The sequence below is a fragment of the Tachyglossus aculeatus genome, chromosome 4, assembly GCF_015852505.1.
Source record: "Tachyglossus aculeatus isolate mTacAcu1 chromosome 4, mTacAcu1.pri, whole genome shotgun sequence".
Taxonomy (NCBI): Eukaryota; Metazoa; Chordata; class Mammalia; order Monotremata; family Tachyglossidae; genus Tachyglossus; species Tachyglossus aculeatus.
In genome coordinates, this window is record NC_052069.1 from 38868495 (window position 1) to 38881981 (window position 13487).

The window sequence follows — 13487 nt, forward strand, 5'->3', positions numbered from 1 at the left end:
GACTTTCCCTCTTCCTTCTCCCTAGTGTCACCTTTGCATTACACTTGGACCCTCAAGGACCTTGATAGTCACCACATTCTCAGCCCCATGCCTATCTGTAATTTATTTTGTCTTCCTCCCGTTAGGGAAGCTCGAATACTGCCAATTGATTACATTCCTCCCGAAAGGGAAGCTCAATCCACTGCGCCTAAACAACTAAATAATTCAATTTGCCCGGCGGAATAAATTTTATATAAAACTCAGGCATTCCGTCCCCGGCCTCTCTCACTCTCTTTCGCTGCTTCGATTACTGAATGAACCCGTCCCCGGATTCGTTCATTCAATCGTATTTATTGAGCGCTTACTGTGTGCAGAGCACTGTACTAAGCGCTTAGCATGTGACACCCTCTCCATAGCACTTGCATATATTTGTACAGATTTATTACTCTATTTTACTTGTACACATTACTCTATTTTACTTGTACACATTTACTATTCTATTTATTTTGTTAATGATGTGCATATAGCTATAATTCTATTTATACTGACGATTTCGACACCTGTCTACATGTTTTGCTTTGTTGTCTGTCTCCCCGTTCTACACTGTGAGCCTGTTGTTGGGTAGTGCAGAATACCGCACTAAGTGCACTTAGAAGAAGAGAAGCTAGAGAAGCAGTGTGGCTCAGTGGAAAGAGCCCGAGCTTTGGAGTCAGAGGTTGTGGGTTCTAATTCCGGCTCTGCCAACTGTCAGCTGTGTGACTTTGGGCAAGTCACTTCTCTGGGCCTCAGTTACCTCATCTGTAAAATGGGGATTAAGACCGTGAGCCCCCCGGGGGGCCAACCTGATCACTTTATAACCTCCCCAGCGCTTAGAACAGTGCTTTGCACATAGTAAGCCTTAATAAATGCTTTCATTATTCTTATTACTATTATTATTGGGAGAGTACAACAGTACATTCATTCATTCATTCAATCGGATTTCTTAAATGCTTACCGTGTGCAGAGTACCGTCCTAAGCGCTTGGGAGGGTACAACAGACACATTCCCTACCCAGAGCAATGGCTAAACAATGAAGTCAAAAAAAAAAAAAGAAAAAAAGAGAGAAAAAGTTTGGAGAAGAGGAGGTACAGGAGATCAATGAGACTCAAGCAAATTTGGGGTACAGCAACTGTGAGGGGGGTGGGCTTACGAACCTCAGCAGGAAAGAGGTTGTTTCTCTTAGCTCCGCAAAGTCCTTGTGCTGATGAGTATGTCTTTCCTCTTCCTCCTTCCACCTGGATGCTCCGTAGATGTGGCTCCACACTAGTTTTGCTGGAATTTTCTTTCCCCCTCCCTCTCCTCACCCAACCCAGCTGGAAGGGCCAGACAGTTGGCAGTGAAACAGTCCCATCACCCTCTAAGGGAGGGCCGCAAAGGTCCCTAGTCCCACTTCAGCGCGGCCAAGCAAATCCACTTGGGAACGCGGCTGCCTTCCCTCCCTGCCGTCCAAGCTCCCGACGGGCTAAGCTGCCACTGAGAGCCCTCGGCGTTCCCTGAACCCGCCTGTCACCCTGGTCTCCCAGGAATCTGCGCCAACCCATGCCGCCGATCGGGACGCTTCGATCCCATCCTCCCTTCCACCATCCTGACGGGAAAGGGAAAAGTACCCGTAGCACGAGGCCTCCACAAAACCGTGGAAAGACCGGTGACTGCTGTAGCGGTTGCCATGGCTACAGTTGTGCCTTTGACCCCAAACCTCAAGGGGCTGGAAATTCTGCTCCCCTTCCTACCCTACCCTCATTTTTACTGTGTGTATTTATCCTCGTCAGGAATGCTGCTTTAATCCAGTGAAGCACCTACTACGTGCAAAGCACTGCACAACGTGCTTGGGAGAGTACAATACAACAGAGTTAGCAGACACAGTCCCTGCCCACAACGAGCTTACAGTCTAGAGGGGGAGACGGACATTTAAGTGTTTTCTTGTTCAATTTCTCCTCCTGCATCTTTCACCAGTCCTTTTTCCTCCTTACATTTTCAGACTTTAAGCCCCTTGAGGGACAGAGACTGTGTTCTAAGTACAGTGCTCTGCACACAGTAAGCGCTCAATAAATACGATTGAATGAATGAATGAATGAATGAATTCCCACCTCCGTATACTTTTCCAGTATCAGTCACAGCGCTCTGCACTGACTGACTCAGGATTCCTGGGGCCAGAAACCTCCTTCCCACTCACTGTCTAAAGAACTAAGCTTGCGGATGCAATAGGGAGATAACCATTTTTTTTAATTGACAGAATCATTTGGAATGCTAGAAATGCTAGTAAAATGAAGGAAGGCACAAGTATAATGTTAAGGCCTGTAGAGATGACTTAAGACTTTCACATTCACATATAGAAATATGCATGGGACTTCCCCAAGGAGTCCAACACCCCTCTCAGGTAAGCAAAGAGGCTGGGGTAAAATACCCAAGAGAGAGTCCCTGTAATTCGGAAGCAAGGTCTGGGGTAGTAATCAAATGGGCATTCATGACTCGTCATATGCATTAGCTGCTGCTATTCCCGACCTTCTAAAATGATTTCATTTCATCATCTTGATCATCAGGTACTTAATGGGCTTATTGGGTGCTGAACAGGCGGTTCTGTCAGCCATTTGTCCTCTAGATTGATGCAGGCAAGCAAGAAATCCTCTCCAGGCCAACCCGTGCGAGGCTGGATTCCTCACGCCAAGTGATCCCTCTGGGCAAGATACCAAGTCGTAGGGGTTTCGGGTGACCGTTGGGACTCATTCTGTCTTTCTGAAAAGATCCTAAGAAGGACCAGATTGTTATTTCCAGTGCGTTACATTAAGCACTTTGAGGGGTAGAGATTAATAAGAGATCTGGTGTCGGGAAGAGTAAGTTACGATGACCATCGTGACCGAGGACCCTGCCGATCATATTTCTCAAGAACCGTCGACTGGGAATAAAATGTTCTTGCGTTGAAGATGTTTCCGGAGTTGAAGGTGAAAGGACGCACATCCGAACACCGGCTGCCTTCTGGCTCCCCATCGAGGTCAGCTAACGGGTAGTTTTCAGGAATACTTGCGAATTTCGCCCTCTTCCTCGGAAGAAAGCGCCGGATTCTCAGTGCTACAGCTTGCATCGCATCTGCTTCTTTCTGGAAAAACAAGCACAGACACAGTTAAGTGCTTTTACTGCTTCTGGTTTAGCCTGGCCGGTCGCTTGGTCTCCGATGTCCTGGGCTTAGCGGAGCCCGGCGGCTGGGATTCACGGTTTGCCCACAGTCGACCGGCCGGGGTCCGCAAGCGGCAATTATTCTGTGAGGTAACATCCTTTCTGACTACGTGGAGCGCTTTCACTTCGGACTGCGGTTACGATTGAGCACATTGCTATTATTATATCGAACCCTGAACTACGGTTGGAATAAATGTTTCCATGACTTATTCCTTCTCCCTTACAGAAGAAGTTCAGTGAAACCTAAAGAAGGGTTTGTCGAGAGCGTGCTTAGCCCCTAAGTTGTCCAACTCCTTTCATTCATTGATTCAACCGTATTTATTGAGTGCTTACTGTGTACTGAGCACTTACTAAGCGCTTTTTCACTAAAAATTCGGCCAGTGGCAGTTGGGTGACGCCCAACCTCGCCCCACACGAACAGAATTAGGTTGAGGAGCCCAGCGGCCGATGATTCTGCGGCTTTAGAACCAGCAGCAGAGACAGGGAGGAGGGAAAAAACCGTCTGTTGTTGAGTTCTGGGTAGGGGAGAGGACACGGTCTAGGCAATTTGTCCTCCAGATTGTTGTCCCGGTGATGTCACAGGAGGATGCTCAACTTAAGGGAAGCGCCCTGGAGGGGCTGTGGTTCTGTGGCATTTTCCCTATTTTCGAACATCCAGGTTTTTGACTTGAATTTGTGAGCCCGTTGTTGGGTAGGGACCGTCTCTGTATGTTGCCAACTCCTCCTTCCCAAGTGCTTAGTAGTAAGCGCTCAACAAATACAACCGACCGAATCCCGCGTTCTGCTAATGGGATAAAGAGGTTGGGGTTTTGTTAGGGAGGTTTTCGGGTTAACGGCACTCCTGCCTTTTTGCACGGTGGTTTGGTTGAGCACATTTCCATGTAATGTCCGTACGTTCGTTCCCTCCCTCTCTCTCTCATGAGGTTTTCCAGCTTCTCTTTTTAATTGGCCTCAGTCTATTTTCCTGGCTTGCTTTATCAGGACAAAATGTGGTACACTATTACTAAACACACACTTAAGACTCTTTGCTTCTGCCAAAGAGGGCCAAAGGAGCACAACATAAAAACCCAAACTATTTCTTTGTTCAGTTGTTTTTCATTCGCTATACGCCCTGAGAGGCTGGTAGGGCCACGCTGTATTCGACTAATGTCCCTTTCGGTGGTTAGTTTTTTTTTCCTCTTGATTACAAAGAAGAAACAAATTGCCCGTTGCTTTGATAGGGCCCCTCGGTAAATGCAGAATTTCCAAGAGAAAATTATGACAACGCGTGACCTTCATAAACATCGTAACAACAACAAAGTGTGAAAGCCACTGGATCCCAGCCCAGAAGCGCATTTGCCCCCGCTAAACTAGCCAGGGTGAAACTGAAGAGAGACACCTTGTACAGCGAACTCGAGACCGACAAGCTCACGGTTTGTTTTAGACGAGAGGAGGAATTCTAAAGAGGGTCCAGAGAAAATGACCGGCCTCTTTAGGCCTCCCAAGTGCCCGTCTCAGGGCCACCGGCACGAATTCTGGGATTCATTTAAAGCGGAGAAGTCTAAACACCTAGACCAGTCTACTGGAGAAGGGGCCATCTCCACGTTAAAATGGTCCCTAATCAATCAATCAATCAATCGTATTTATTGAGCGCTTACTGTGTGCAGAGCACTGTACTAAGCGCTTGGGAAGTACAAGTTGGCAACATATAGAGACAGTCCTTAATGTCCTGCTGTCAATCTGTGCCTGCAGCGCTGAGCTGATTTGCAAAGACCTGCCTGGCAGGGAAAGGTGGCAGTCCCCGCTGCCGGCCCCTGCTCTTCATTCATTCATTCCATCGTATTTATTGAGCACTTACTGTGTGCAGAGCACTGTACGAAGTGCTTGGAAAGTACAATACAGCAATAAAGAGAGACAATCCCTGCCCACTACGAACTCACAGTATGGCGGGGGGCGGGGAGACAGACATCGGTATGAGTAAACAGACGTTAACTTGTACTTGTACTTGTTAAGTTGCCAACTTGTACTTTCCAAGCGCTTAGTACAGTGCTCTGCACACAGTAGGTGCTCAATAAATACGATTGATTGATTGATTGGTTAATATAAAGTTACAGATATATACATAAGTGGCTACGGGGCGGGGAGGGGGAAGAGCAAAGGGGGCAAATCATTCATTCAATCGTATTTATTGAGCGCTTACAGTGTGCAGAGCACTGTACTAAGCACTTGGGAAGTCCAAGTTGGCAACATATAGAGACGGTCCCGACCCAACAGTGGGTTCACAGTCTAGAAGGGGGAGACAGAGAACAAAACAGAACATGTTAACAAGATAAAATAAATAGAATAAACATGTACAAATAAAATAGAGTAATAAATACATACAAACACATATACATATATACAGGTGCTGTGGGGAGGGGAAGGAGGTAAGGTGGGGGGATGGGGAGGAGGGGGGAGAGGTATTTGTTGAGCGCTTACTGTGTGCAGAGCAGTGTACTAAGCGTTTGGAAAGTACAAGTTGGCAACATATAGAGATGGTCCCTACCCAACAGTGGGCTCACAGTCTAGAAATCAGGGAGACATGGAAGGGAAGGGGAGAAAAGGAAAAGCGGCGCTCAGTCTGGGAAGGCCTCTTGGAGGAGGTGCGCCTTCAGCGGGGCTCTAAAGAAGGGGGAGAGTGATTGTCTGGCAGATTTGAGGAGGGAGGGCATTCCGGGACAGAGGTAGGATAATAACAACAATAATGATGATGGTATTTGTTAAGCGCTTACTACGTGCCAAGCACCGTTCGAAGTCCTGGGGTAGATACAAGGTGATCAGGTTGTCCCACATGGGGCACACAGTCTTAATCCCCCTTTCTACCGATGAGGAAACTGAGGAACAGAGGAGTGAAGTGATTTGGCCGAAGTCACACAGCGGGATTAGAACCCTCGACCTTGCTGACTCCCAAGCCCGGGTTCTTGCCACTAAGCCACGCTGCTTCTCTAGCATGTGGAAGCATGTGGAAGGATGTGGGCCAGGTGAATCCGGGGCAGCTCGGGGAAGTCTCGGCTCCATATTTCCCTCCGCACTGAGCCCCCTTTTTCCTCTCCTCTTCCCCACCCCCCGCCCTAATAATAACAATGTTGGTACTTGTTAAGTGCTTACTATGTGCCAAGCACTGTTCTAAGCGCTGGGGGGATACAAGGTAATCAGAATGGTCCCACATGGGGCTCTCAGTCTTAATCCCCGTTTTCCAGATGAGGGAACTGAGGCCCAGAGAAGTGAAGTGACTTGCCCAAAGTCACACAGCTGACAATTGGCAGAGCCGGGATTTGAACCCATGACCTCTCACTCCAAAGCCCAGGCTCTTTCCACTGAGCCACGCCCTACCTCCTTCCCCTCCCCACAGCACTTGTATATGTATTTGTACAGATTTACTACTTTATTTATTTGACTTGTAAATATTTACTATTCTATTTGTGGCTCAGTGGAAAGAGTCCGGGCTTTGGAGTCAGAGGTCATGGGTTCAAATCCCGGCTCTGCCACTTGTCAGCTGTGTGACTTTGGGCAAGTCACTTCACTTCTCTGGGCCTCAGTTCCCTCATCTGGAAAATGGGGATGCCACAACACTTGTATATATGTTTGTACAGATTTATTACTCTGTGTATTTGACTTGTAAATATTAACTATTCTACTTGTGGCTCAGTGGAAAGAGCACGGGCTTTGGAGCCAGAGGTCATGGGTTCAAATCCCAGCTCTGCCACTTGTCAGCTGTGTGACTTTGGACAAGTCACTTCACTTTTCTGGGCCTCAGTTCCCTCATCTGGAAAACGGGGATGAAGACTGTGAGCCCCCCATGGGACAACCTGATCACCTTGTTACCTCCCCAGCACTCAGAACAGTGCTTTGCACACAGTAAGCGCTTAATAAATGCCATCATTATCATCATCAATCGTATTTATTGAGCGCTTGCTGTGTGCAGAGCACTGTACTAAGCACTTGGGAAGTACAAGTTGGCAACACATAGAGACAGTCCCTACCCAACAGTGGGCTCACAGTCTAAAAGAAGTCATGGGAGAGGACCTAGTGAGACACGAACTCACGACTCCTGGTTTACGAGACCAGTGCTCTCACCCCTAAGCTATAGAGCCTCATTATTATTATTATTTTATAGGTTTAATTCCATTTAATTCTATTAAATTAATATTAATTTAATTCTATTTTAATTCTGACGACTTTGACACCTGTCTACATGTTTTATTTTGTTGTCCGTCTCCCCCTTTCTAGACTGTGAGCCGCTGTGATAATTGTGTTCTGTTTAAAAATCAAATGAAAAGTGCCCATTGCTTCTAGACTGTGAGCCCGCTGTTGGGTAGGGACCGTCTCTATATATGGACAACTTGTACTTCCCAAGCGCTTAGTCCAGTGCTCTGCACACAGTAAGCGCTCAATAAATACGATTGAATGAATGAACGAATGAATGAATAAGCACCGACGTCATCAACCATCATCCTCTACGCTGTAGTAAGCTCGCTGTGGGCGGGGAATGTGTCTGTGAATGAAAGAATCAAAGGTATTTATTTTTATTTTTCTATGGCATCCGTTAAGCACTTACTAGGTGGGTACAAGCCCATTATGTTGGACGCAGTCCCTGACCCACGTGGGGTCACAGTCAATCCCCACTTTACAGAGGAGGGGACGGAAGCGAAATGACTCGCCCAGGGTCACACGGCGGACAGGTGGCGGAGCCAGGATTAGAACCCAGCTCCTTCTGAGGCCGTACCAAATGGAGAACACTGGATGGACGACTACAATACAAAAAGAGCTGGCACGAATTTAAGATCTCGAGGGGGAGACGGACACTAATAGAGATCGTTACGGTCCCAGCTCCTCCCCGCAAACTGGGGGCTTTGCCCAGAGTAAGCGCTCAACAAATACGATTGAATGAATTAAAGAATGAACAATAATAATAATAATGATGGCATTTATTAAGCGCTTACTATGTGCAAAGAACTGTAACAAATCAAGTATTATCTAGGCGCCTTGGAGGAGTGGTCCAAAGCAACAAAAAATAAGTAGTGCCCTGTGCTCATCTCCCTCTAATTTCCGTAGTTTTCCTCCTTAGGCTTCGCCAGGTGAAGCGCCGGTATTTTTTTGCTACTTGGTAGGAAAGAGGGAAAAATACTGGATCTGTTAGTTGGCTAAAGAAATAAGCTCTTTCCCAGGCTGAGCCGTCGTCCAAAACTATTCATCAAAGGCACTCGGAATGAAATCTGGAATAGCATTTCTTTGACAAAATTCGTTTGAGGGTAAGTTTCCCATGAACTTCAGTTTATCCTTTCCTTTTTTTCCAAAAGTGTTCTAAATAAGTGTTAATCGCGGCAAATTCCCTTGAAAACTCTCCAGACCTTTTGTTTACTTCAGATATAAAAACCTCACTCTACTGAAAGCACAGGACCTTATGTTTTCTACCAAAGTAAAGGACCGCCCCCCAGGAAAATTCATGACTCACACATCTCCGGTTACATTTAGAGGAACTTTTACTACAAAAGTCATCTTTCATTTTCACATAAAGCCTTATTTCAATGTTCATTGAAATGGTCAATGTTCGTTGAAATGTTCAATGTTCATTATTTCAATGTTCGTTCCAAAACACGGTGAAAATAATTACAAATGCGGTGTTTGTTTATTTAGACAGTGTGTGGACTGGTTAAAGCAACCCACATTACTGTAGCGGGGCTTAAACCCACATTTTTAGAAAGGTCTGGAACTCCCTCACCTACCAGAGATGTTCAATCGCACCCCTTCCCACTTTTAAAGTCCAACTTGTACTTCCCAGGCGCTTAGTACAGTGCTCTGCACACAGTAAGCGCTCAATAAATACGACTGATTGATTAAATCGTCATCATCAATCGTATTTATTGAGCTCTTACTATGTGCAGAGCACTGTACTAAGCGCTTGGGAAGTACAAATTGGCAACATAAATATTATTTAATAATTTAATCCTAATATTAGGATTAAATATTCCTAAAAGATCCTTTCTCCAGGAGCCATGCTGTTCCTAATCCTCACCTCTTCGATCCAGACATCCCACTAGTCACCCGAGCAGTCGTGCACACTTTAGTTGACTCATTTATTGCTAAGTTTTGCTTTTGTAGTTACCGGTTGTACTTATGCTTTCCCTTTAGTTTCCATTGTTTAATACACTATCTATGTCTATTTCCCTATTTAGACTGTAAGCCCCCACCCGCCCGGGGCAGGGACAGTGTCTTTCCTAGATAATAATAATAATAATGGCATTTATTAAGCGCTTACTATGTGCAAAGCACCGTTCTAAGTGCTGGGGAGGTTACAAGGTAATCAGGTTGTCCCATGTGGGGATGTCTAATACGGTATTCTGCCCAGATACGATTCTCACTAAATGCGGGAATAATTACAACAGTAAAGGACCACGATTCAATCAATCAATCAGTCGTATTTATTGAGCACTTACTGTGTGCAGAGCACTGGACTAAGCGCTTGGGAAGTACAAGTTGTCCACATATAGAGACGGTCCCTACCCAACAGCGGGCTCACAGTCTAGAAGCAATGGGCACTTTTCATTTGGTTTTTAAACAGAACACAATTATTACTCTATTTTATTTGTACCTATTTATTCTATTTAATTTATTTTGTTACTATGCTTTGTTTTGTTCTGTCTCCCCCTTCTAGACCGTGAGCCCGCTGTTGGGTAGGGACTGTCTCTATATGTTGCCAATTTGTACTTCCCAAGCGCTTAGTACAGTGCTCTGCACACAGTAAGCGCTCAATAAATACGACTGAATGAATGAATGAAAGAAAGGAAACTGACTTACTGTACCGAGAACCTATTTGGGACTGCTGCGGTATCGAAGAGCTCGGGCACACAATAATTATAATGACGGCCTTTATTAGTGCTTTGAACATAGTAAGCACCTGTTCTAAGCGCTGGGGAGGACACAAGGTGATCAGGTTGTCCCACGTGGGGCTCAGTCTTAATCCCCATTTTACAGATGAGGTAACTGAGTCCCAGGCCTGTGCTCTACCCACTAGGCCATGCTGCTTCTCACTCGTACAATTCCTGGTACATCATGATTTTATAACAAATACCCTAAAAAAATAGGTGCATGTGCAGTTTGTACCCCCCTCTTTCCCACAGGACACACAAATGAAAAGTTCTCTTTGTCAGGAAGAGAAGCAGCATGGGCCTAGTGGCAAGGGCCCGGGCTTGGGATTCAGAGGTCGTGGGTTCTAATCCCGGCCCCGCCACTTAATCTGCTCTGTGACCGTAGGCAAGTCGCTCCACTTCTCTGGGCCTCAGTACCTCAGCTGTAAAATGGGGACTGAAACTGTGAGCCCCACAATGGACAACCTGCTCACCTTGTCTCTACCCCAGCGCTTAGAACAGTGCTTGGTACATAGTAAGCACTTAACAAATACCAACATTATTCAAGTGCTCTGCACACAGTAGGCGCTCAATAAATACCACTGAATGAATGATACATCACTAGACTAGCCTCCCTATTCATCTATAAAAAGACTTTTAAACTTCAGCATAAACAATTTTTTCAGTATGGAACTAATAAATATAGAAGGCTATCGTTATATATAAATTTTCCGAGCCCCCATCCGCCTCGCCCTACCTCCTTCCCCTCCCCACAGCACCTGTATATATGTTTATACAGATTTATTACTCTATTTATTTTACCTGTACATATTTTCTATTCTATTTATTTTGTCAATGATGTGCATCCAGCTTTACTTCTATTTGTTCTGACGACTTGACACCCGACCACATGTTTTGTTTTGTTGTCTGTCTCCCCCTTCTAGACTGTGGAGCCCATTGTTGGGTAGGGACCGTCTCTGTATGTTGCCGACTTGTACTTCCCAAGCGCTTAGTACAGTGCTCTGCACACAGTAAGCGCTCAATAAATACAATTGAATGAATGAATGAATGAATGAATAATGAATGAATGAATGAATGAATGAATGAATGAATGAGAAGCAGCGCGGCTCATTGGAAAGAGCATGGACTTTGGAGTTGGAGGTTGTGAGTTCGAATCCTGCCTCTGCCACTTAATAATAATAATGATGGTATTTATTAAGCGCTTACTATGCGCAAAGCACTGTTCTAAGCGCTGGGGGGATACAAGGTAATCAGGTTGTCCCACAGGGGGCTCACAGTTTTAATCCCCATTTTACAGATGAGGTAACTGAGGCCCAGAGAAGTGAAGTGACTTGCCCAAAGTCACCCAGCTGACAGTTGGCGGAGCCGGGATTTGAACCCCTGACCTCTGACTCCAAAGCCCGTGCTCTTTCCACTGAGCCACGCTGCTTGTCAGCTGTGTGACTTTGGGTAGGTCACTTCACTTCTCTGGGCCTCAGTTACCTCATCTGTAAAATGGGGATGAAGACTGTGAGCCCCACATATGTGACATATTTTAAGCGCTTAATAAATACCATTAAAAGAAAAAAAACCCATCAAGCTTCTTTCAGCAATTCTACCTGGATGCTGCAGAGGTCAATCTCTCCTGGTTAAGTCAGGCTGCCTACTCCAAAATGGGCAACAGAAAAAGCTTCAAACCACCTAGCTCTACACTTGGTTCTGAGAGAATAATAATAATAATAATAATGATGGCATTTATTAAGCGCTTACTATGTGCAAAGCACTGTTCTAAGCGCTGGGGAGGTCACAAGGTGATCAGGTTGTCCCACGGGGGGCTCACAGTCTTAATCCCCATTTTACAGATGAGGTAACTGAGGCCCAGAGAAGCTAAGTGACTTGCCCAAAGTCACACAGCTGACAATTGACGGAGCCGGGATTTGAACCCATGACCTCTGACTCCAAAGCCCGGGCTCTTTCCAGTGAGCCATGCTGCTTCTCAACCAGATCCCAAGCGGACTTGGATGGGGCTTTTCTTGTACTTCACTTCACTGGGCCTCAGGGATCTCATCTGTAAAATGGGGATTAAGACTGTGAGCCCCCCGTGGGACAACCTGATCGCCTTGTAACCTCCCCAGCGCTTGGAACAGTGCTTTGCACATAGTAAGCGCTTAATAAATGCTATCATTATTATTATTATCATAATGAGCATTTAACAAATAGAGAAGTAGCGTGGCTCAGTGGAAAGAGCCCGGGCTTTGGAGTCAGAGGTCATGGGTTCAAATCCCGGCTCCGCCACTTGTCAGCTGTGTGACTTTGGGCAAGTCACTTCGCTTCTCTGTGCCTCAGGCACCTCATCTGTAAAATGGGGATGAAGACTGTGAGCCCCCCGTGGGACAACCTGATCGCCTTGTATCCTCCCCAGCGCTTAGAACAGTGCTTTGCACATAGTAAGCGCTTAATAAATGCCATTATTATTATTATTATTATTATTGTACTTCATTTTCACTTGGTTGCCATTTAGCCATTTATTTCTCTGACGGCAGAACTGGAGAAGGGAGGAGGACCACAGCACAATCATCCAATCAATGGTACTCAATGAGCATTCGCTCTACATAGAGCACCGTACTATGTGCTCAAGTACGATATGCTAAAAGTAGTTCGACACTTCCTCCGAGAAGCCTTCCCTGACCAACCCCTCATTTGCTCTTCTCCCGCTCCCTTCTGCGTCACCATAATCTGCTCCCTTCAGCCACCCGTTCCTCAGCCCCACCTCAGTTACTTACACGGCCGTAACTTATTTTTTATAATAATGTCTGCCTTCCCCCTCCAGACTGGAAGCTTGTTGTGGGCAGGGGATGTGTCCACCAACTCTTTTATTACTATAGTGTACTCTTCCAAGCGCTTAGTAGGGTGCTCTGCACACAATAAGCGTTCGATGAGTGCGATCGATCGACTGACTTCAAGAAACCGTCCTCCGGTCCTCCTCCTCTAGGGATAGAGGGTGAGGGGTGGTTGGCCCACCAGGCTTTTGGGCCAGCGTGGCTCAGTGGAAAGAGCCCGGGCTTTGGAGTCAGAGGTCACGGGTTCAAATCCCGGCTCTGCCACTTGTCAGCTGTGTGACCTCGGGCAAGTCACTTCACTTCTCCGGGCCTCAGTGACCTCATCTGTAAAATGGGGATGAAGACTGTGAGCCCCAAGTGGGACAACCTGATCACCTTGTAAACTCCCCAGTGCTTAAAACAGTGCTCTGCACATAGTAAGCGCTTAATAAATGCCATTATTATTATTATTATTCTTGGCCTTTCTGACAACTTTTATAGCACAACCCCGCGAGCTGACGTGGCTTCTACCGTATCCAGCTCTAGAGAACTGTTACGGGTAAGCAACCCCGTCATCGGTTAGAAAAGGGTGAATCCTTTGGGGATAGGGGAG

The 13487-nt window shown here is 46.2% G+C and overlaps 1 protein-coding gene across 1 annotated transcript in view; it reads right to left on the reverse strand.

The window, feature by feature from the left end:
• Window positions 1-2569: 2569 nt before the first annotated feature.
• ZNHIT6 (zinc finger HIT-type containing 6) overlaps window positions 2570-13487 on the reverse strand; it is a 93189-nt gene continuing 82271 nt past the window's right edge. The window contains exon 10 of the mRNA XM_038745297.1: window positions 2570-3112. Coding sequence (XP_038601225.1) covers window positions 3027-3112 — 86 coding nt within the window. The 3' untranslated portion in view covers window positions 2570-3026. The remainder of the gene's footprint in view (window positions 3113-13487) is intronic.